General features: G+C 35.3%; 1 protein-coding gene across 1 annotated transcript in view; it reads left to right on the forward strand.

Moving 5' to 3' along the window:
* Positions 1-18,902, forward strand: part of NALCN (sodium leak channel, non-selective) — a 217,002-nt gene extending 198,100 nt beyond the window's left edge. Inside the window, exons 30-38 of the mRNA XM_072400953.1 lie at positions 344-492; positions 1,385-1,478; positions 2,212-2,344; positions 4,065-4,180; positions 6,241-6,398; positions 6,671-6,821; positions 8,117-8,263; positions 10,475-10,592; positions 11,211-18,902. Of these exons, the coding sequence (XP_072257054.1) occupies positions 344-492; positions 1,385-1,478; positions 2,212-2,344; positions 4,065-4,180; positions 6,241-6,398; positions 6,671-6,821; positions 8,117-8,263; positions 10,475-10,592; positions 11,211-11,404 (1,260 nt within the window). The 3' untranslated portion in view covers positions 11,405-18,902. The remainder of the gene's footprint in view (positions 1-343; positions 493-1,384; positions 1,479-2,211; positions 2,345-4,064; positions 4,181-6,240; positions 6,399-6,670; positions 6,822-8,116; positions 8,264-10,474; positions 10,593-11,210) is intronic.
* Positions 18,903-25,606: the final 6,704 nt, after the last annotated feature.

A 25,606-nucleotide genomic window follows, 5' to 3' on the forward strand; every position in this document is an offset into this window, starting at 1 on the left:
GATTTTGTTCCTTGGTTACTCAGGAACCAATGGCGAGATGTTGTGCTGTCATCTGCACTTCACGGAAGCATTTTTAATTTTTTAAATTTAGGAACAGCTTAATTTTTAAAATACCTTTGAATGTATTAAGGAGTGGGGGCTTTTAGTGGAGCAGACTCTCGATTTCCATGAAATGTCTGCTTTAATGAAGAGACCATTTTTTTTTCCGTTTTATGACTTGATAGCCGTATTGTGGATCTGGTGTATATGTCAGGTATTTATGTTGTCCATTTTAATTATATAAAACCTGGATTTCACAATAATTGTTGTCAATGCTAAAACAAATTAATCTCCTGTTTTCTAGGTAACACTGAAAATGTTATTGCTCACCGTTGTTGTCAGCATGTACAAGAGTTTCTTCATTATTGTGGGAATGTTTTTGTTGCTTCTTTGTTATGCCTTTGCCGGAGTTGTTCTTTTTGGAACAGTAAAATATGGTGAAAATATCAATAGGTACGTGTATTTATATTATGTGGAAAAGTTATTGTGAATCACAGAACTTTAATCACTTTCTGACCCTCATTCTTGCTTCTTTGCATAGATTGAAGGTATAAAAGATCACATTTTTAAAATTAGGTATCTGGTTAGGGTCACAAATATGTGATAATTAATTTATTGTATGGGGATGTAATGCAATAATTACAGCTCTTTCATGTTAATGACATAATTAAATTAGGGCCCTGATGATTTAATTTTGCATATTTTAGTACAGTACTTCTCAGCCAGAGTTCCTCCAGAGGTTGCTAGGGATTCATTGAGCAATGAGTACTTTGTGACTCTCAGACCAGTTTAACAGATTCCAATGATCTTTTTGGCTGTCTGTAAGGATGTCTGCCTTGCCAATTGCCAGCAAAGATATTCTTCCCACTGGCCACTTCATTAATGTACTTTGAGTTGTGGATATAGTAATTAAAGCTGGGGTTCCACAAAGACCTGAGAGGTTTTCAGTGGGTTTCTTTATTTGTTTTTAAGGTGTTGTAGCATAACAAGTCATCCCAGAATATGAATCTTTAGCTATCTCTTTATATATATACAGTCCTACAAAAAGAATGCCTCTTTTTCCATTGAAAAATATGCAAAATCTAGGCTGTTAAGCCTTTGAGACCTTAAAGTGTCTGAAAAGAGATTTAACTAACAAACTAAAGAAATAATCAAAGTAAAGTCATAATTAGTGTTTTGCCAGTCTAACTTTCTCTGGTATTATTAAAATTATAATGTGGGTTTTGTTCACAAAGTGTTTATAGAAACCACTTCACAGTAATAGTCAGTATCTGTTGTGTCTGTCAGATAAAAGTAATGTATGCTGTGCTATTATTTTTTTATTCATTTGTTCTGTGCATCCTAGACATGCCAACTTCTCCACAGCAGGTAAAGCTATTACCGTGCTTTTCAGGATAGTAACTGGCGAAGACTGGAATAAAATAATGCATGACTGTATGGTAAGTGAAGAGGGACACAATAAGAGAATGGCAACATTTTAATACCAGGGAAAAATATGATTGCATTCTTTCTCAGTCGCCACAAAAGTCCATTAAAAGTGCATTGAAAAATACATTTGTGGTTAGATTAAACAATCATGTAATGTCCTTGTGTAGCTCATTAACTCTCAATCTAGATTGGGTGTTGTTTCTTTGTGTTTTAATCATGGGCAGACTGTGGAGATATAAACACGCTTTAATGGGCCATGCAGCTTGATACTTGTTAAACTGTGAAAAACATAATTTGCTGGCATAGCTTTACACAACTAATAGCCTAGTATCATGTTACATCATAAGTAATAGCTAAAATCATGTTACATCAAAAGCTGAACCTTTAACATGGATCTCGTAGAAGGAAAATTAATCTTAGAATTTTGAAATCACTTGAGGATTATGGCTGTTTAGGAATATTCAAAATTCAAATAACATGAGCAATAAAATTTAAAAAAGTTTCATATGAATTGTGGTTACTACTGTTCCTTGTGACCGTGTCTATTACAAACAGGACTTTGTCTGGGCAAATTTGGATGAATTGAGTACAGAAACTGAAACATTGTTTTGTGCTTTTCTTTTGGCATTAGGTTTGTCTATAATAGAATATCAATAACCAATATATGTATGTCTACAATCTGTGAAATAGTCATCTCCTTACAGAAATCAATACTTAGTTGCACTGTTTTTTTTTTATTTTCAGGTGCAGCCACCATTCTGTACTCCAGATGACTTAAGATATTGGGAAACTGACTGTGGAAATTATGCTGGAGCACTGATGTATTTCTGTTCATTTTATGTCATCATTGCCTACATTATGTTAAACCTACTGGTTGGTAAGTGAAACACGGAACAGTATTAAAGACTATTTTCATAATATATCCTAAAATGTTCCTGTACAAATTACCTTGAGCACACATTTTGGGGAGCGGTCAGTAAGAGTGTGCCTGATTTATTAACGTTCTCCAAGATTGGAGTAGATAGACTATCATGAGAAAACCTGGGTGATTCAACAAACCTGGCATGGATCTGGTCCAAGATTGAAAACCTTTGCTACTACTAATAGCAAATTATTTTAATAAATATATTACAGGTTTGCTGGATCCTTCAGGTTCACCCATAAAATTCTTCCCAGTTTTGGAGAGCTTTGACAAACTAGGCCCAATGTATTTGTTTAAATCCCACCTTTAAGCTCCCTGGAATTTATTAAACCCAAAAGACAAAAACTGAATGCTGCAGAATTATTAGACAGCTAGTTGAGAATTCCAGCAAGAATTACTTTTTATGTTTTACACCTCTTACACCTTTCACACTATATGAAAACATTCCCTTACCTAATGCTGAATGTTTTGATTTAGATTACAAAAACACATTTTTCATTTGTAGAATATTAGTCCTAAATGCATGAATGTATATTATGAAGTCCATAATTAACTCCAGGGGTTATGCACAAACAACTGCACACATGCATGCACATTTATCTGTTTGCACATTCAACATTTCCTGACAGCATTTACTACATTTGTAAAGCTGACTGATCATGATTGCAAATGTTGGGTGGCACAAGTGCTCAGTGGTTAGCAATTCTAGACCCTGTAGTACTAATTTCCCAGGCTTGAATCCCAGCCAGGACACTATTTGCATAGTTTTTGCATAACACTTAATACAACACATAATATATTATATTATATAAAACATAAGACTTGTTTTAGCTATAGCTTCTAATTAGCACCAGTGGCTGCCATCATCTGATTTCTGATATTCTCACTAGATGTTAGGCAGTGTGGAGCAGTATACCTTCACACAAAACAGCAAGCCAGCCTTAAAACTAAAACTGGTCCTTGGAGTCGTTGAACAGCAAATTAGTTATAGAATAGTGCTGCATCAGTGCCTGGGCTAAATCAGCTAAGAGATGATGTGATTTTATCCCCTAAGGGTCTACAGGCCATTTTTGTATTGCTTAGCGGTATAAGCTGAGCCTCTTAAAGTTCAAGTCCACTCAAAACATTTCTATTTAATTTCAGATAAAGTAATCATGTATTAAAACGCTTACTCCTATCTGAGACTATATTAAAAAGATTTCCCCTCACTTAGGCTCAGTACACATGGGCTGAACTTCACTTCTGCTCTGAGATCCAATCCAATAAAATAGATCTAAGGTGAATCTAAAGGGAAGCCAAAAGGTAAACAACTGTAAGCAATGTAAAGATGTGAACAGAGTAAATGTGTTGGTAATAAGTGAAGAAACACAAGGCATGTACATCACAGCGTAATGCTAAGAAAGATCCATGTAGCAATAAAATTCCAGCTGGGATTCTAGAGATGTTTAAAAATGTTGATAAAAACACACTTTTGTTAGAAAAAAAGCTTTCAAATTATTTGTATAATTTATCCCACAATACAGTCCAGAAAGTGAATTAGTTATTGCTATTTACACTGATGTGATTTCGACAAATATTTAATTCCACGGATACTTCCTAAACTATCATAACATCATTCTACCTAAAGCACTTTTGTTGATTTATCTGATATTTACACGTTTAATATTTGTTTTAGCCATAATTGTGGAAAATTTTTCATTGTTCTACTCAACTGAAGAAGACCAACTGCTAAGCCCTAATGATCTCAGGCATTATCAAATAATATGGAATATGGTAGATGATAAGCGAGAGGTAAGTTTTCAACCAAACAGATTTTTATGTTGCCTATAAAAATGCACCCTTGTCTAATTGTAGGGATGATATATGGAAAAAAATACTGGAGAAATAGCTGAATAATAAGTGGCCTGTTGTCTACAATATCCACTCCTACATATCCACAGGTTTTATCATGAAAGACAAATTAAAAATCCAGGTGCTATGGGCTGCAACTAAGTTTTATTGCTTTTTTAGACACCAAGCACCTATTTGTTGAATGAAATGAATATGTCTGCTACCAGCAGGAATCATTCCGGATTTAGTTTTTTTAGATGCACTGCAAAAATGACAGATGAAATCTAGTTAAAGTCAAAGAACTTTATTCAGTGGTTATACTGGTTTAGATATCATTCAATTAATTGCTAATCTCAGATGACAAAGAAAAGACATACATTTTTATGAAAGTACCAATTATTTTAGAAATATTATCATTTATATCAATAAAAATGTTATCAGCAGGGCAATCCTTAGGTTTCATGGCACTGTTTCAAATGTTTTTTTTTTTTGCATGTATAAGGGAAAAAAAACTCTCTGTTCACTCTCCCTAAAATCAGCAAAGGTCCTTCTTCTCCTATCTGGAACTTCCAACCTATTTTCCACTCCAGCTGCTGACCAGAAACTGGTTTTGGTTACAGAAACTATAATACAGCAAAAATCCTCCGAAAGAAACACTTATTATGGTGGCAATTCTCTGTGAGATTGCCTCTTACTTCCTGTTGTCTGTTTGGTACAAAAATGAAAGTAATGAAAGTGTAGGCATAAGTCAGTTATTATTTTTTGTAACAAAATGACATAAGCCACTTGTATACTGTACAATTACTAGTATATATAAAAGAAGAATTGTAACATCTGTAAGCATTGTAGTGCTATAATCACTAATGCCAGATGCAACTAAAGTGTGCTTGTTTTAGGGCCTCTCTCATATACTGAGGAAAATAATTACCGTATTTTTCGGACCATTAGACGCTCCGGACTATAGGACGCACCAGGTTTTCCGCACGGGAAAACAAGAAAAAAAAAATTCATTTGATTTCCCCTGAGATCCAGCGTGCAGCACTTGTGCCCGCCCATGAAGGCGGCGCCGATCGGCATTCATCAAATCAATCGGCGCTGCCTTCATGGGCGGGCACAAGTGCCGCACGCTGGGACACAGGGGAACACAGAGGAGGAACACAGACACTGGCTGCTGTCAGCCTCTGTCTGTTTTCCTCCTGTGTGCCCTAATTCTGCTTTATCCCAACCTCCTACACATCACAAAGCATGTTCAGTGACTAGCAAAGCAAGAATATTGTATGGGGGAACAGAATGGAGTGGGCACTCCCAAAGTGTAACCGAGGGAAAAAAATCATTCTGGGAACTGGAAACATCCCTGGCTATGTGGCAGATGTGAAATAGATAAAGGTAGAAAGTAAAAATTCTCAAAATGTACTCACTTTGCTCTTGGGACAGAGTAGAAAGCTTTTGGAGGAGGAACAGAGGAGGAACACAGACACTGGCTGCTGTCAGCCTCTGTCTGTTTTCCTCCTGTGTTCCCCTGTGTTCCAGCGTGGGGCACTTGTGCCCGCCCACGAAGGCGGCGCCGATCAGCATTCATCAAATCAATCGGCGCCGCCTTCGTGGGCGGGCACAAGTGCCCCACGCTGGAACACAGGGGAACACAGGAGGAAAACAGACAGAGGCAGATAGCAGCCAGTGTCTGTGTTCCTCCTCTGTGTTCCCCTGTGTTCCAGCGTGCGGCACTTGTGCCCGCCCACGAAGGCGGCGCCGATCAGCATTCATCAAATCAATCGGCGCCGCCTTCGTGGGCGGCCACAAGTGCCGCACGCTGGAACACAGGAGGAAAACAGACAGAGGACCGGCGGGGACACAGGTAAGTAAAAAAATATGCCCCTGTACCTCTGCATTCGGACCATAAGACGCACCCTGATTTTCCCCCCACTTTAGGAGGAAAAAAAGTGCGTCTTATGGTCCGAAAAATACGGTACATAAATTGTAAATTACTGTATTCCATTATTTCTTGCTAAATGTTTTGGCAGGGTGTTATTCCAGCATTCCGTGTCAAGTTCCTTTTGAGACTGCTGCGTGGTCGACTGGAAGTAGACTTGGATAAGGACAAGCTTCTGTTTAAGCACATGTGCTATGAAATGGAACGGTTACATAGCGGTGGTGATGTGACTTTTCATGATGTGCTCAGGTAAATTAACATTATCCACTGCAAAATTTGCTGTGAAATATGAACTCTAGCTAGTATCAAGTTTATGGTTTTACATGCAAAAATCATCTGTTCCTTTTCCACTTGGGCCCATCGTTGTACATGAAGTGGTTTCAGATAATCTTATGTCTGCCCATTTTATTGCAAGACATTACAAACATAGGAAAAACCAGAAAAGATCATAACCTTAGTTCAACTTACAAGTTCAGCTGGAATCACAGCTTTCACAGAAAATATTTCTATTCCTCCTACAGCATGCTGTCATATAGATCTGTGGACATCAGGAAGAGTCTTCAGCTGGAGGAATTGCTAGCAAGGGAACAATTGGAGTATACCATAGAAGAAGAAGTGGCTAAACAAACCATACGTATGTGGCTCAAGAAATGTCTCAAACGCATACGAGCAGTAAGTGAATTGGTTACCTAAAATTTGCTAAAGTGTGCATGTAATTATAATTACATTTATTTTTGGGAGAGTTCATCATTAATTTAGCAGAATAATTACTGAAACGTGTTGCTTTTCTGAAACATTAGTATTTGCTTTGTAGAGTACTGTCTTAGTACAGCGTAAATAAATTCTTCCCAAAACTAAAACCGAAAGCAAAATTCAATTACTTCACATAATAAAATGCTTTAAATTTTAAAAATGAGAATAACAGCATAAATTTAAAAAAAATAAGTAATCCTTATAAATCTGATTCCTTAATGAAGAGTACATGTTTTAAGAACAAAACCCATACAACAAAATATTCTTTATTTAGTATTTATAGACATACAGCTCTGGGCATCAGCATGTATGTTAAAAATACAAAATACGGTGGATTCTTCCTTTGAGGGAAGGATGAAGGTATAGTGAATGTGCAGAGAAATGCTACATGAAAAATGTTTTACATTTCTTAGGCTTAGTCTACACGGACTGTTAATTAAACACAGGCAAACATATAAAAACGTGGGAAAACGCTTGAAAACGCTCCTATTGAACTCAATGGAGGCTTTTACAAGTGTTTTTAAGCTTTTTATGAAAGCTTCCATTGAAAACAGTGGGGGCTTTTAAAAATGTTTTTAGCCGATCTTTGGAATCTGGAAGCCCCCTTTTATGAGACTCCCAGGTCTCCACCACCCCACCATGGGGAATGAGTACAGGGGTACATAAAACCCCTCACTCATTCCCTGAAAGGGTTAAAAGTAAAACTTTTATAATCGCTTATGTAAAATCGCGGCAATTCGTGGTAAAACACGTCATAGGCGTTTATAAAAGTTTTTTAGCGGTTTAAAGTTAAGCTTTAAAAGGCTTGTAAAAGTGCATAAAACCACATATAAACAGGTAGGAACATTTATATGCGTTTTTAAAACCATTTATGTAGACCTGGCCCTAGTTGTTTATTAAAACCTAGCATTCAGCTGTAGAGGATAAGGTTTGCTTTAGCATGGCCTAAAATTTGAAATATGTACTGCATGTAAACATTATTATGGATTCTTGACATCAGAGTAGGAATTTGGAGTTCTTTCAGATTACTTTTCTTGGGCTGCTATCATATCAACCCCAATAACTAGTCATAGTTTGAGTGTATCAAAAATAAAATTCTCCGGCACATAGCAAATCGTTTCTACCTATTGTAGTTAATTAAATCACATTTATAACTGGTATATCCAATATGTGCTCACTACAATTTGTAATGTGTTTTTTGCTAATTTCCCCAGAAACAACAACAGTCTTGCAGCATCATTCACAGCCTTCGAGAGAGTCAGCAACAAGAGCTTAGTCGGTTCCTGAATCCTCCCAGCATTGAGACAACACAGCCCAGTGATGATATGAACCTCAATAATCAGGATAATGCACAACCAGAGGTATTCATTTTAATTATGTGTTCCAAAGATAAGCAGCTTTCTCTGTTAGAACAACACATGGTATTATTCACTTCTATGTATCTTTCAACTCAGGCCAATGATTTCCTTCTGTCTTCTCAGTGAGCAGAGGAAAGGATTGAAAGGACAATTTCCCCCCCCTAGGGTAGTGCTAAATAGTGCCACCTTTCCCAAAAAATTGTAATAATAAATAGTAGGATGAAACAAATTTAGCAACCCATGCTGCCATTCTGTTAAGGATATTGATCTTTTTCTATACACATTACAGTATTGCAATAGCTAAAGCATGGAATGTAATTTATTTTAGAACAACACCTTTGAAGTTTAACCAGCCTGTTAGTTTGACACAAGGCCACATCCCTAAATCTTTGAACAAATACACAAAATCTGAAGAATTACCGCTGCAACTGGGACTTTTAAGGCCAGTGAATATTGATTACAATAATATAAATTCAAAGCAAAATTTTATTTAACATCTTTAAAACATTTAAAAATGGGAAGCAAATATTGTCAAATATTCCTGATTGGGTAACCTAAACAAAAATGTTACCCTGTTGGTTCGACGCGTTTTGCAGAGTATATCCACTTCTTCAGGAACAGAAAAGACAGGACAGGAATATCTGATACATGCAGCACATAGGACCCACCTAGCAGGTGAGGATAGTCGGAACAGCAACTTTAGGGCTATTTTTTAATCCACAATTATTTCCAATATCAATATGTAGTTCAAAATAGCTATCTTCATATTTAACGTTTCTGTTTTAATCTCTGGATGTCCATGCATAAACTCTAATTTTTACTGGCCGTTCAAGAAAACATCTCATATGGCTTTATCTTTGTTGTTTTTACTAGATTTGAGCTAAACAACAAAGTTAAAGCCATATGAGATGTTTTCTTGAACGGCCAGTAAAAATTTGAGTTTGTGCATGGACAATGGAAATTCAAATGGAAACGCTGGTAAATATGAAGATAGCTCTTTTTGCTTCACATTTTCTTCAATATTTGCTTCACATTTTTTAAAGTTTTAATTGATGTCTGTTTTTAATGATGTTAAAAAAAATTTTGGATTGAATTTATATTATTGTAATCAATATTCATTGGCCTTAAAAGTACCAGTTGCATAGGTATTTCTTCAGATTTTGTGTATTTATTTTAGAACAAAAAAATGTAATAGGAGGTCTAAAATTTATATTTATTTTATAGAAGGAATTAGTTATTTTAAATGCTGTCTTTATTAAAAAACACACCTAACAATAAATGTCTCCAAACATCTAAATGTAGAACTTCCAAATTTTTGGTAGAAAATGAATTTCTTAAAGCTCTTCTAAAATCATCACTGAGCCTATTGTTGCTTGCACTCTACCATTCCATTCTTAAAATAAAGCATGTTTTGCTTCTCAGAAAAAAGAACACAGAATCAAAGGAAAAACAATCTAGTAAACTTTTTTTAGTCTGGATTTAGGTAGTTAGAAGAAGTCCTCAAGCAATTATTAATATCACTTCTGGTATATGCTAGAGGTTTGGAGATTGATCCCTAATGTCAACATTCAGTTGCTGAAAGCGGGGTTTTCTGCTTCAGCTTTCTAAATCCTGAATATTTTACTGAACACTATATATATAGTTTACACTTTTTTTAAAAAATCTAAAAGAAAAAATGTTTTGTTTTTGTTATCCTACTTTTATCACTACTAATTTCATCCAGCTTTTTAAAGCCACTTCCTATCCACATGCAATCAAACAGAATTAATACATTATTGTTTTTTTTTTTGTTTTGTTTTTTTTATTGTTTTTTACCTTTTTCCTAAAAAATACTATGATGAACTATGCCTCTGCATTATGTTACAGTACAGCTGCATGTAGTTTCCATCATATGTAACAGGATGTCCCCACGCCTTATTTGAAAGTGAGGATTTACTTCCTCTTTAACCTGGAAAGGAGACAAAACATTTTGAATGACTGAACCGCCTATATACACTGATTACCCATGATATCTACATCATGCATTTTACAGACTAGTTCATGAAAGACACAATAGGGGTTTGGTGATTCCCTGCCAATTACTCTCTAAAGATACCATTTGGCAATATATAATTTTCTTACACCTTACAAAACATGGTGAGTATGTTGCATTCTGAATTGAAAAATATTACTAATTGATTATACAAACACATGTTTGTTACTGTTTATTTGTAGACAAGTAGTCAGCAACAGCTTCTAAGCCCAACACTTTCTGACAGAGGAAGCTATAGACAAGATTCTATTGAAGCTGGTAAACGTCTAAGAAGATTTGGCCAGTGGCACCTACCATCAGGTAAACAGAAATGTGGAGATCTGTCCATATTTTTGTATAAAAAGTTGTTTTTTCCCATTGTTTTTTAGTAAGGTATTAAAATATACAATAATAGGTTATGATAAAAAATAACAAAATTTAGACTAACAATAAATATTCCATGGAAGGTCATAAATTTATCTTGTCTAAGCTACCCCTAAACAAAAAATTAAGTCTTTCAGGATCATATTGTACTTTCTGCTGCTAAGTGGGTCGGATTAGCTGACTCTTCTTCTAATGTTCCAATAATACTGTTTGTATGCCTAGTCAAGCAAGGTAAAAAAGAATAACAGCAATATACTAACAGCTAACTCTGGATAGTGGCTGCACAAACAGCAATAGCTGGGAGAACAGGTATTTAGTAGAATGAATATTAGGTTGTTTTTGTATTTGCAAACTACAATTTTTCTGTACAAAGACAATGCAATTAAGATTGGTTGTAGTTTAGTTTATTTAAATTAATCAAGATTGGGTTTAGGAATGTTTTTTAGTTCCTTTATTAAAAAGAAAAAAACAGAAATGTATTTAACTTTTTTTTAACAGACCAACATATTATCCAAACCACCTGACCTATACACACCATTACTTTTTTTTCCACAGCACCAAAACCTATAAGTCATTCTGTATCCTCTGTGAATTTGCGCTTTGGAGGTCGCTCTACTATGAAGTCTGTAGTGTGCAAAATGAATGCCATGTCCGATGCTGCTTCTTGTGGTTCAGAAGTCAAGAAATGGTGGACAAGGCAACTTACTGTAGAGAGTGATGAAAGTGGAGATGACCTACTTGATATGTAATAAGGACAATGCAAGAAAAACTCAAAACAGCACAGATAACCTTTTTAATGGAAACTAATGTGTACTTAATATTACTTGGTTGTCAGTCTAAAGGATGCTTTTGATAAAGTGAGCAGATCCTAATTCTGGTATTGAGTAATACTGAGTATAGAGTAAAATGCTGCATGACAATGATATGAGTAAAATGAAAAATCTTTTGGTTTTTATTTGCTGGGTTCTTTGCTAAAGCTGTCTGTACTGATATGCTGATAAAAACAATCAGTATATAAACATTCACAGCTATATCTACTGACTGTGCATGTTTGTGTACTAAGTATTCTTTTTTCAACATAATAATAGCAGTCGCTGGAAATATCCATTCCAGGTACTTAATCTTTCCTCCAAGATCAAACGGCAAAGGATAGTCTCCAGAGGGATTAAACTGCTCGTAGATACAGAGCATTTTTTAATCCAATAGTAAATAGCCTAATAAGGTGATGGTCATCTTGGGTCTAATGTTTTAAATGTGCTTTTCAAAGCAACCAATTAGCTTCCAACTGTCATTATAGTATAAGAAAATGACATACGTCTAAGTAGATAATATTTGCTGCAGAAAATTTTACTGTCACAAAATTTTTTGTACATACCAACCCCTTCATGTGTGAGGTTATTTTAGGAACACCACATATGACTTTACCAGCATATATTGAATGACCCAATATAATCTGTGTTTACAGTATATATGTCATTACATATCATTCTTTTACCATATCTGTCTTGCAAGTTATTCTCTTTAACTGGGACATACAGCCTTGTACAGTGGCCAAAAACCTGCCAGCATTGACTTTTGTAAATGTATTTTTAGTTTTATTGTTTCATGCTATTGAATAGCTCTTTATGTTATATTAACCTAGAAGTTAAAAAATATTTTTCACATAAAGTATCCAAAAGGTGATAGTACAAATCCCCAGTTAATGACAGTTATAATACTTGACCCATCTGCTTTCTCTAAAAGCCTTGGTAATTTCCTTGATAATGTTTAAAGGTATACGACAAATCAAAGAGAATACTATATAATTATTTAAGTAGTTTCTTATATAACATAGATAACACAAATGTCTTTATATATGTGTAAAAGTGAAAGATGACTATTCTGTTTATTATAATAAACAGCTGGATACAGCTGCAAGGAAATACTTATATTGTAAAATATAATGCTGTGTTGTCAAACATGCCATTTATTGAAGGAGTAAAAACTTACTACTTGGGTATTAAACAATGTGATACTATATGTGGTATCTATCAGTGCATACCATTGTTAAGCTGCTTCCATTGTCTCACACAATACATAAATTCAGATTGGGTGCATCTATTAATGTAGCCATAACTGGATGATAATAACTACAATCATAAAGGAATTATTACCCATCTGCTGGTGTTAGGAAACCATAAGGCTAGCCATAAATAGGAGACAGTTCACCCACAGTAACATATGATTGTCATAACACCACAATCTGCTGCATCATTGTTTATGACATCGCTGATGGCTGCAGTTATCTTTTTGTTTTGTTTTTTTTCGAAAAATAAAAAAAATGGACTGATCTAGGGCTTGTTATGTAGAGATTTTTATGAAAAGTGGTAATATTCTGTGTTCCCTGATTGCTTCTAGGTGTGCCAGCATTCTAAAGTCTAAAACTATTTAACCTGTACTGCATAGAGTTGGTGCTTGAATGCTTATTTCTATGTTTAAAATTCATATGGCCCAATATGGTTCCAAAAACATGCAGTTAGGTTAATTGGCTTACCCCCAAACTCCCTACATATGGCTATGCTAGGGGCATTAGATTGTGAGCCCCTTTGAGGGACAGCTAGTGACATGATTATGGACTTTGTAAAGTGCTGTGTAATATGTTGGCCCTATATAAATACTGTGTAATAATAATAATAATAATATGGTAAATGTCATACAGTAAGTACAATGTTAAAGCCAAAATCTTTTATGTTTAAATTTTTCATTCATAAGAGTGAGTATATCCCATCTGCCAAAATCCCTTCCCTTTTTTCAGTAAAATCAGCCATTTCTGGCAAATCAAGATAGTTGAAAACTCTAAACTCAAACAGCCATGAGGTGTTAGGGGTGATGACAGAAAAATGTGGGGTACCCAAAGAGGGTACTGTGAGATATAAGTATGTCACAATGTACAAGTGTGCTTTTTTTATTTGCCAATTATGGCTTTAAAAGGTCACTTTAAGATTAAGTTACACATGAAACCAATCTGAATTTCATAAAGGTGTTTAGGAGGTTCATGTAGCAAAGTAAATAATCACCTTCCAAGGGAATTGTGACTTCACTTAGTGAATGTGGCAAAAAAATTGCTTTGCATAGATTATCCAATCAGATGGAAAAAAAGTTATTAAAAATGAAAACATAATTTTTGTTTGCACATGACTGCTTGAAGTCATCTTCTTATTTAGCTTTATTGTTTGTTATTATACATCAGTAACATGCCCATCAGTCCATGCTGTACTTTGGTTTTGCTACTTGTTTTATACACATACCGAGGACAATTTCTGAAGGAGCCATTTAGGATAACTGCATGTTTTTGGATGCTTAGGGGAAAGCCAAAGACACATAGGAATTACATATAACTCCCTTGCAGTCAGTATCCTGGCAAGGATTTAAACCTGAGACCCCAGCAATTTAGAGGTGAGAGTGCTAGCACTTCATCCAGCAAACTTGGAACGGATTTCCTAAAAGTCATTTGCTACTTGTTAGCAAATGTTTTCAACCCTGGACCAGATCCATTCCAGGTTTGCTAGATCCCCCAGATTCATTGATGAAAGTGTATCCTCTCCAGTCTTGGATAGCTCTTATAAATCAGGTTCATTATGAGGAAGGTACAACTAAACTGAATATATCACACAAAGGTGAAGTAGAGATGATTGCATACATAGCAGTACTGGAAACACTAAGACAGTCTCAACTTTTTGAACCTACAATCTGAGGAGATATACTCCAATATATTATGACTAAAATGCTAAATATAACTAAAATAATGCAGATTTATTTCTAATTTAATAACTGTAATGTACATGGTGCACATTAAACAACAGTAAAATCTAAATATAATTGCAAGGAGGTAGGGCTTTTTTAAGATACACACAACTTCTAGAATTTTGGTATTTTCTGTATACACTGTATGGTGCATTTGCCATGGAGTGTACACTGCAGTAAGAATGGCACACTTGAAAGGTATGCCACAATATGCAAGTTTGCTTTGCATACTTGCATTTTGGGGTTTTGCCATATTTTGCATTTAATTACACCTTAATGCACCAAAAATATTTAAAAGCAGAATTTGAATATACAGAATCAGAATTTGCATGGAAGAAAACTTCTACCTATATTCTATATTTGACCAAAATGCAAGCACTGAAATGCTACATGTGGGAAATGCGCTTTATGCAGTTCCTGCAACTGCTTTGGCATTAGATCCTATCATGACCTTCCCTGTCACATTTTAACTTTGATGTGCTTGATGTTATAATACTAATCGAAATTACAATTATTAGAAATAAGATCCTTTGTGTTTTGCCCTGTTATGTAACATAACACAGTATTGCTAATGTTTGGGATTCATAGATTTATTGTTATATCATTTGCTTATTTTCTTTGATGGAAGAACTTTTGTCCAATAATTCTCTGGCATTACAATTTAGCATTATTCGTAAAGTTTTCACTATTGGGATTAAAGATGATATTTGAGAAGCAGAAAGTTCTGTGAATTTAATCTTGTCTCATAATCAGTCCAGTCATACTCAACAAATAAGTAAACAAAGCTGCCGAGTGCAGGATTAGTGAACCATATTGCTAAATATCTCTCTAAATAACAACGTTCATTAGTCTCCACTTCAGCTTAATGTCAGATAAATTGAGAGTTTGTTTCTTTTCCTAAATTAGTTTACAAGTTTAGCAAATTTAAGCCTTAGAAAAAAAAAAATGAAGCCTTAAAGGTACATTTTTTAAAGTGTATAGAAAGGAACTTAATGGTATGCAATGGGAATAAAAAAACTAATAAAATTACAAATGGTAATATTGAAATATTTTTACTTTTACTTACATTAGAGTTTTAGGTTGTTGATACATATGTGTGTTCCTTGGCTTTTCCCATTTGATAGAGTTTAAAAACAAGGAAAAAGCCAAGGCTAGGCGGACATCAGCTTAAGTCTAGAAGTGCTTTAACCTCCCCAGTGGTAACCCCCAGTGATCCTGAAAGTTGTAACCCCAAATCACACACGGGGTAGCTAGACCAATGTAAAACAATAGAAAATAGAGCCTTACCCGGTCCGCCCGCATCCTTCTTCGTGATCCCCGCTTCCTCCGGCCGGCGTCCTCCCCATTTGATGAGTCAGTGGGAGTTCCCAATGACGTTGGTACGTGTGGCCGTTGCGTCGGGGGCCTGTCAGGAAGTTCAAATCTATTTGTATAGCATTCAATACAAAATAACTGTATTGAATGCAATACAGTGGATTTATGTGTCTAAAAGCAGTACATTGGCTTTCATGAAAATGTATTTTACAGTATAATATAATAGTATGAGTAAATTATTTTTTAATTTATTTATTTTTTTTATTTTTTTCAATGTATTTAATTTATTATTTTGACATGATTTTGTGTTATAAACTTTATTATACTCATACTATTATATTATACTAAAATACATTATCATGAAAAACAATGTACCGCTTTTAGACATATAAATCCGGACAGAAATAAACCACCTAGGAGGTTAAATGATAAAATTATTTATTTATTGGTAGTGGCAATGATTAGGATTGGAGTTCAGATTTGGGTCTGTGACAAACTTGACTCACACATCACTCATTCTGTCTGACAATTAATTGGCTGAGCCATGTTATACTTGTCAATGAAAGGTAAAGCGCAGTTCAGGGAATCAGGCTGGCGAACTTTGAGGGTTGTCATTTCTGCTATCTGAATTGGCTGAAATGTTTGCTATATATTGTTTGCTTCTGTCATTGACTTCAATGGGATTCAAGTTCAGCTACGTATCAACTTGAATATTGGGGTACATTTGGGTGAACTGTCAGTGAACCAAAGATAAGCAAATTCAACCATTAATAGTGATGATAAGTTAGAACAGGATCCTAATAAAATCCTTATCCATTGTTCTGTACATGGTTAAATAAATATGAAAATCATAGTCTAGTTAAAGCCTTAATAATATTGTTTACAGGTATGCTTGCAAAAGAGCCTGCGTCCATGCAGAAATTGAGATAGTTGGCTTTCATTTTTTGACTTACTCTTTGGAACCTGCAGTTATTGGCTAAAGAAGGCATTTTTTTGTTTATAAACTTAAAAGAACAAAAGCTATCAGGCAATAAGTGCAATTACATTCAGAACCCTCGAGTTCTCCTATGGTATTATTTATTGCTGGCCCTTTCTGGCAGGCAAAGCTCTATTCCTTCCTGGTAATGTTGGCTGACCCTTCATCCTACTTATTTTTTGTTTGCCAGAGAAGTAGCCTATAAAATGAATTTGTGGGAGGTGGGAGGTAGCAGGCAACCTCTATACTAACAGGACATTTTGGAGCTTGGGCCATTACAATGCCCCAGGATTCAACCATAGATGACTGCTAAAGGGTTTGGGCAGGCACATATAGGTTTCTGCACTTTAAAGTTTTCCCTTACATAAAGTCCAACTCTGGCTCCTTTAACCCCAACCCTTCCTTCCACTCTGGTCCCCCAGTGGTATTTTATGCTCTTAATTTTTCTCACACCAAGTCTTTTGGTCAATCACACATAATTATATGCTAGGTCTTCAATCTTCTCTTAACGAGTGAGTCCAGGGCACTCTGCTCATGAAGCAAAGTTATGATGGTCTTTTGCTTTATCCTCTATGTTGAGTGGCTCTGGGTGTCATTAAACCTAGAAGACAAATGGGATCCTGCGTCCAAAAGGAGGTACAGAAGTACAGACAGTCTATGATTAAAGAAAAAGAAGAGGAGAGAAAAATACATTTAAGAAAAAAATTGCCCCAAATTAGACTTTACTAACATTATTATTAATGAAACTCAATTTACAAAAACACTTGCTTTTAGAAATTATGTAATTAGAATAAAGTGACTGAGAAATAATCATTTTTGTAAAGCCATACTGTTTACGTTCTGAAATGTTACGTGCACATTTTGTGTGGGGAGCCGACATAATGATATTAGGAGCATATAGGGGAGACCCCAAGTCCAGCTCCATAAACACTATATATAAGTAAACTTTAAATTATGAGAACTGTTCTGTTCAGCCCAACCAAACTTGAGGTTGGTAACCCAACAGAACATTTTGCACAAAGTTTGATCAGGCCAGCAGATTTTGATATAACAGAAGATAAAACCAGAAATATTTTTCAGCAAAAGTTTACTTATAGGCACTCATTAGACAGAAATAATTTTTCTATTAAAACATTTCTTTTATTTTTCGTTATGTAGATAATAGAATATATTTGAGCTTTAAATCTGTAAATAGAACTTTAAAATGTATTTGATATGTTTGTCTTTTACTGATTAAAAAAAATCTTTAACGGAACTTGAAAAACTGTGAGTAAATTTCCTGAAATGTATCTCTTTTTTTTGTTTTACTTTTGTATGTTTTGTTGGATTTTTTTGATGCTGTTGTAATTTTAAGCATTTAGCAGAATGTTATGTTTGTGCATCAGCCAGTTATGTAAAACCAGTGTTTGCTAATGCCTCCTCTCTGTTTCACCTTTTGGCCAAACAGTATTTTACTTGTCAAGTCATTGGTTTTCCTGTGTTTGTCTAGTTTGGAAATTAAATGACAAGATATTTACTTTAGTTTTATATTCCGTAAACATGTTGGGGGTCATTTACAGCAGGGGGCACAGTGTAAATAAAGGCGTCTAATTTTTCTCTTGAGTCTACCAGTATCACATATGACCACAGTTGTATCTGATACGACATCTGAGAAGTATTATTAACCTTTTATTGCTGCCAATGCATTGTGGAACCTCTAGGATAAAAGAAAAGTAGTCAGATAGACAAGGGTGAAAGGTTTGCCACAGCACACCTATCCTCCTACCCCAACCTCCCACACTTTTATCTGATGCCACAGCTGCACCCTTCCTACTACACATTGCACACACAATTTTCAACGTGAAAAATGATAACATGCTTGGGTATTGTTGGTTCTGTGGCAAAGAGTATAAAAAAAGACATATTTTTATTTACTGTGTTCCAGATGTTGGAAATGACACTCAGTGTATTTTCCTTTTGTACATGTAAATCAAACTTTTTTCAGTTGTATTAAAAAGCATAACAAAGTTGTATCTCAGGCAGTGTGGTTTTAAGGTTACTGATCATGTTGCCATGATTAGTATAATTTGTTGTTTCTGGTAAATGAAAGTGAATGTAATTCTTTCTACAATTAAGTAATTATTGCTAAACACTGTATTTCTTAAATGATCTACCAATAAATGAATAAATTACAAGGATTTGGACTATTTTTTTCTGGATTTGTTTTAGGAAATGCATAACTTTCATTCATTGGAGGGTACAAAACCTGTTTTAGACCATGATCTCTGGTTATACCTTCACCCACAGAAGAAAAACTACTTAGGGGAAGGAGCAGCCACTGTTGGTACCCAAAATACCTGAACCTGTGACCTCCAGTACTTAGCTCGATTGACATTTGGCTGCCCTGCTGGATGGGCAGGCTATGTAGTTGAATTCTAGGGGGGACACATATGACCAGCCAACTTGATGGACTTTCAAAGTGTTCCACATTTGACATCACCTTGGCTTTAGTTGGTGATTTCCTTATATTGAGTGATGGACCAGGATTATGGTTGAAGTGCTGGATGCAGTGAGTGGGGGTCTATTCCCCATGTTTTGTGTTGCTGTGTGTTGAAAAGTGGTTTTTATTCCATTTCTGCCCTTTACTTTCACTACCAATATTTGATTCCACTTTTCTTACTGTCTGGAGTAAAGGTTGGGGTGTAATATTAAAGCTCCAAGGTCCTATCAGTAAAGGGTGTTGCCACTGGGTTTGGAGTGGTATTTTGGGGACAAATGGCCTTTAAAACCTTCAAAGTGCATTGTACCCTTAAAGCAGAATTTTCATTAAAAAAAGGAAAAAATAAAAAGTAGCACTTGCCTATACTTTCAAAGAGCCCTTGATTTCTCTGCAATCGGATTCCAGTAGTAGCAGTGATGTCCTGGATTCCTTGTTGCTTCTGGTGTGGATGGGACAGCGGATACTGCCTTTGTCTTCCAGGTTCTTCTTCTCTGCATATGTCTGAGCACTTTTTTTAACATTTCAGGAAACTCCCTTATGGCCCATTTTCGATCTGGGCCATGCACAGAAGGAGCAACCCAAAGCCTCCATGTGCCATATGTATCCCAGGAGGTAAAGAGGAAAAAAAGCTATTAAAAAAAGATTTAAAAAAACAAACACATTTTTTAATTATATTTGCTGCCCTTTTATATAATGCTAAAAATGTGATGATAGGTCCGCTTTAAGGGTCAGGTAGTAACCACATTTTGGTAAGATTTACCCTGTGCAGCTTGCCACACTCTCTATGATAGGGAGAAATATGTGGTGAATTTCACCAACTGTCTGATAAATATAAAATATTTACATATAGATGTCATATTTACCTTACTAATAGGAATGTGAACTATTTTAAATACATACTTTATTACTGAACAAAATAAATGACTTTAACAAGATAATGTATAAAAAAAAGATACATTCCCTATCAAAGGATGTCTGCCTTGACAGTGGATCAAACATTCAATCCGAATGAATATCATGGAAGAAGTCAAGGTCACATATTAACTCTTGTGAGAGTAATATAGGCCGACGTTCCCATGTAGTTTAATAACTTAGCATTTGATGGATAAAAGGTTAGTATAAAGCATACCCCCTACACATAAACTGATCTCTAGATTACAATAGAAATTACCACCTTTGTATACTTATGTTCAGATGTGATAACTGAAAATAACTTCCATTAGCACTACAAAAACTCCTGCTGGTGCCAAATGAATTTCATTTGATACCAACCGAGAAAAATATTGGCATCTGGGCTGTTCTTTGTTCATGGCTATTTATAGTTAGCCTGAATCTCTGTTCTGTTGTTAGAAAGCGAAAATGCTTCCACTTACTCTCACCATCAATGTAGTCTGCCATCTTTAAACCAGCTTGCTTTTAAGATACTGTATATTGGTAAACTTGCTCCAGCATCCCCCATGCATATCCCCTGCAGGGCTAACATAAATGCATGTGTGACTCTTTGTATTTGGCTTTCAGGTAAATGTATTATATAATTCAGTCTTCAGTGGAAAAGCCCCTAGCCTATGGGTTTTATAGGCTATTATATTTCAATAAGTAGAATGTGTTTCCCACTGGCTTGGCTGAAGTGTTTGCACATAGAGTGGTATAGAAAAACATCTGTATTGCACAAAGAACTGGAGATCAATGTTTTTTTGTTGGCAAATGCAGTCAAAGCTAGAAGCACAGTATTTATATTAACATTGCACATTACTATTATGAAAGTTCCAGGAGACCATTCTTTATGATATGCATGTGCTGCACTAACATTGATACTTTTCCATATACACAATGCCTAATGTTTGCTAACAATAGCGGAGGTTCTCAGTAAAAGAGGAACAGATTAGCAACAAATTACACTTGTCAATAAGGAGAAGAAATTCTTAGTATTTAACTACAATAGTTGTTTGTATTATGATCTGACCTTAAGGAAGAAAGACAATGCTACTCTTTTATAAAATGTATTCCTAATAGAAACTTGTTCACTCATATTATTTATTATATTGCGAGACATCAGTTGATACATTATGATTTTGTGCTTATTATGTCCCAAAAAATAATTAAAATATGGGAGAAAAGAAAACTTTAGTAACCAGTAACTGCCCCAGTGTACAATGAGGGAAAAATGTACAAACTTTTACCAGAGGTTTTGTGTGTTCTTGGCAATATGGGAAAAGCACACAAAAACCAAAAGAATCTGTAAAATCCCAACAATCCTGAGATTTACATCCAATGATAAATTGGGAACAATGAATCTCTAACATTCTTCAAACTGGATTTTTTAGCTACACAATAAATACACTTGACATTAATCTGCTGCTTTGACAGGGAATAACCCTCACCACTTAAGTCTTCATGTTTTATTGTTAGTAAATGGTGTATAATACTGTAAAGAACATGTTAGACTGTAGTTTGATATTGAATTAATTTTCTTACAAAATCCTTGTATTTCCTTGTAAAATATAATTTTACAGTGTTGTCAGATTTCACTTGTGGCCAGAATGATATTACGACGGTATAACGAAAATGGGTGTTTATAATTTACAAACCATAATCCTAATAACATATTTTATTTACATACTTCAGTGGTTAAAGCTCTGCGTTGGAGGTTTTATTGATTGTGACAAACATTATTTACTAATGCATTTGCTGGCATACAAACTATATCATTAGGTTAATTACAGTACAAACTACAGGAACGCTTCAGCTTGCAAACAAGCCTACTTGTCATATGCAAAAAGGGGGCTTGTTTTGTGTGCCAAACAATTTTGCACCTGGTTCAAGAGAATGCTTCTAAACTGCTAAACAACTTGCTTGAATAGCATGTTTATTCAACTACATCTCACATGCACTTACGAGCAAATACAAAAAAAGTTTCAAAGTAAAACTCTGGGAACATCATTTTGTAGCACAGCAGGAATATCAAATGTGTGCTAATAAGAGGGTCATGTGACTACAAAAGTGACACACATTTATGTCTACATTGTTGTAGTACAATGGCAGCACATTGTTAAAGCTAAATTAGCTTTATTTATTCATTTACATAATATTTTTAGTGTAACAACAAAGTTACAGTGTTACGGTAGTTGATGAAATCACAAACATTTTACATTTATAAAATATCACTTGTTTTTGTTTTTTGTTTTCATCTTGCAACTTTATGATATTTGTAGCCACTTTTTTGGAAACACTTTGTAGGGAAGGGAGCAAACAATGTTGTTAGCAATTTAATATAGTTCAGGATATATAAAACATGTTTCTTCTGACTTGTTTACAGTATAACTAAAATGTATTTTAGCTTAGCAGTCCTGTGTTACCTGCATTTTTAGGCAAGCACAGAAGAAACCTGGTAATCTTGCTGGGAATTCAGTTTCCTTGCCACTTTTTCTAAATTAAACATACAACAAAAACAATATCTATCTTCTGGAAATTACACAACTCCAACCCCACCAAGCCATGATTATGAAAACATGGACAATTGTTTGTAGATCAGCCTTGCTAGCAACCATCGCTCTCTCCATAGTTACAGTGGAGGAGCTAGCATAGCCACCAATAGTCAGAAGGTTTACCAAGTGGATATATATTTGGTGGGGGGAGCCCAAGGTTTTTTTCCACAGGCGCCCACTGTTGGCTACAGCCGCCACTGACAGTAACAAAAGATTTTTTTAAAAGGTAGAGCTGGATAATTGTGGCCTAGGCCTCACAACAGGGTCATAAGGCTGGCAAGGATTTAGACCACTGTTAGTAGGTGCTCTTTGATTAACCAACCCCTACAGTTAAGGTAATGGGCACTCAATGGGTGGCATTTGGATTTGAACTAGTCAGTCTTAAGTCTCTGGACATGGTGCTCCATCTCATAGTGTGTTGGCTTGGCCTTCATGTAGTCTTGCCAGTCCTAGGCTTTACTTGTAGAGGCATCACAAGCAGAGTGAGGTGAGATGAGTTGCTGCAAAGGTCATCACTGGAATTAGCACAGCAGGGCTAGGAATGTGAGAGCAGGACTGAAACCGTGGTGATGCTGAAGACTAGATGGTTTGGGCCTAGTTCAGACAGTCAAGTCTGTTCAGATGGTCAAGTCTATGTAGCCAAAATCCACCACACTCTTTATATATTTTGGATGTTACATGACTTTTTATAACTTTTAGATTTAAGTATAGGTTTAATTGTGTAGTTTCTAAGCTTTTTTCCCACTATCACAATGCATTATCTTCAAAGTTTAATAAATTATCAAAACAAAGTCCAAAAAAAACCACTTCAAAAGCATAACCTTACTTTTCACAAACTCTTTCTCATCCATGTATTCCCAAATAAACCTTGAAAATCAAAATAGGATTTTCAGGAATGTGTTTGGTAAAAACGGACTAGCATGAGCACAGTGTAGCCAAATACATACATAGGCATCAAATACAAAAGACAAGTAAGGTTTCATATTAAAATGAAAATACAATGTTATATCTGAGAACCAATAGCAAAAAAAAAAATGTTCTTTCGCTGAACAGTTTGGTTGAGCCATATTATAGGAAAAAGAGATAAGGTAATGTTTATTATGCATTAAAAGTTACATTGAATTACACAGCTCAACAATAAAAAAATGTTTTTTCACTTGCCAGGGATTTTTCAATATATTTAGCGTATTTCAGGTCTGCTGAATCCAGAAATGACATCAGTTTCATTAAATTGGCTCTAGTTCTTGTAATACAGGAATCGGAATAGACGATTTTAGAACAAATGTTAACACAGCGTATTAATATCAATCTTTATTTACACCAATGTTTTGCATTTTTTATATTAAATGTAGCATTATTTTCATGAAACTTTCATTTGCCTTCTTTTTATTCATACATTTTTTTTACAGAAATATGAGTTCTTCAAGAATAAGTTGTTTAAATGATTCTAATGTATTTTGCTACATTTCTAGTGAATAATCTCAGCAAAAACAGAGAAGAAACATACAGAATTTGTGAAACAAGCATATCTAGCATAATTTAGTATTAAACTGGTAGACTGAGATAAGTACTGGGTTCCCCATATGGTATGCAAAACTTGTGTAGAGCGTCTACCTCACGGGAAAAAATGGAAAACTGAAAAGTTTGAAATGTGGTGTACCTATGCCCAAAAATCAGCATAATGATTGTTATTTTTGTGCTGTGAATATAAAAGGTTTCAATCATTACAAGAAAAACAAGTGGGAGTGCTGATGTTCCCATACCAGTGTTCAGTACACTCCCTGATATTCCTGTATCCAACATGGAGGGTATACAGGGTTTGGAGTGTAATCCAGGAGTTAGCAGTGGAAGTGAATATGAAGGAAGTGTTTCATCAAACCAGCAGTTCTCCCAAGAAGAGCTCAATGATTTATTACGTGACCTAAGTCTGTAAAACAAGCAACTGAACTTTTAGCATCCAGGCTAAAAGAAAAGAACTGTCTGAGACCGGAAGTTAAAATAACGGTTTATAGGACAAGAAAGGTGACACTCCTACCATATTTCAGTGAAGATGGAGACTTTGTGTACCGTTGTAACATCCCTGGACTACTAGCCCATATGGAAGTACCAGAATACTGAGCAGAAGACTGGCGGCTTTTCATAGACAGCTCCACTCGAAGTTTGAAATCTGTTTTACTGCATAATGGCAACTGCTATGCATCAATTCCAATTGGTCACTCAACAAAACCTAAAGAAGAATATGAAAATATCAAAATGCTCTTACAAAAGCTTTGCTATCATGAACACCAATGGTCCATATTTGTTGATTTAAAAATGGTGAACTTCCTACTTGGACAGCAAAGTGGATACACAAAGTACCCATGTTTCATCTGCCTGTGGGATAGAAGAGCAAAGCAGGATCACTGGAAAAAAGTGACATGGCCTCCAAGGGAAAACATGAAAAAAGGTGCAGCAAACATCATTAACGAGCCGATGGTTGACCAAGAAAAAATCATTTTCCCTCCACTACATATAAATGAAGCAATTTGTTAGAGCTCTGAACAAGAATGGTGATTGTAGATTCTAGATTCTTCCCTGGATTAAGTACTGAAAAATTAAAAGCAGAATCTTTGATGGACCCGATTCAGAAATCGATAAATGATTCAAATTTCACATGAGTTACTTGACTGATACTGAAGCTTCTGCCTGGCACAGCTATGTCATGGTGGTCAGGAACTTCTTGGGTAAGAAAGCACAAAATTATAAAGAACTGGTACAAAACTTGCTCTTAAATTTTAAAAATTTGGGTGCTACTATGAGCATAAAGGTACACTATCTCCATAGCCATTTGCAAACACTTCAAGAAAACCTTGGCAATTTCAGTGAGGAACAAGGGGAGAGGTTCCATCAAGATATAAAGGTGATGGAAGAAAGG

The sequence above is a fragment of the Pyxicephalus adspersus genome, chromosome 1 (assembly GCF_032062135.1).
Source record: "Pyxicephalus adspersus chromosome 1, UCB_Pads_2.0, whole genome shotgun sequence".
Taxonomy (NCBI): Eukaryota; Metazoa; Chordata; class Amphibia; order Anura; family Pyxicephalidae; genus Pyxicephalus; species Pyxicephalus adspersus.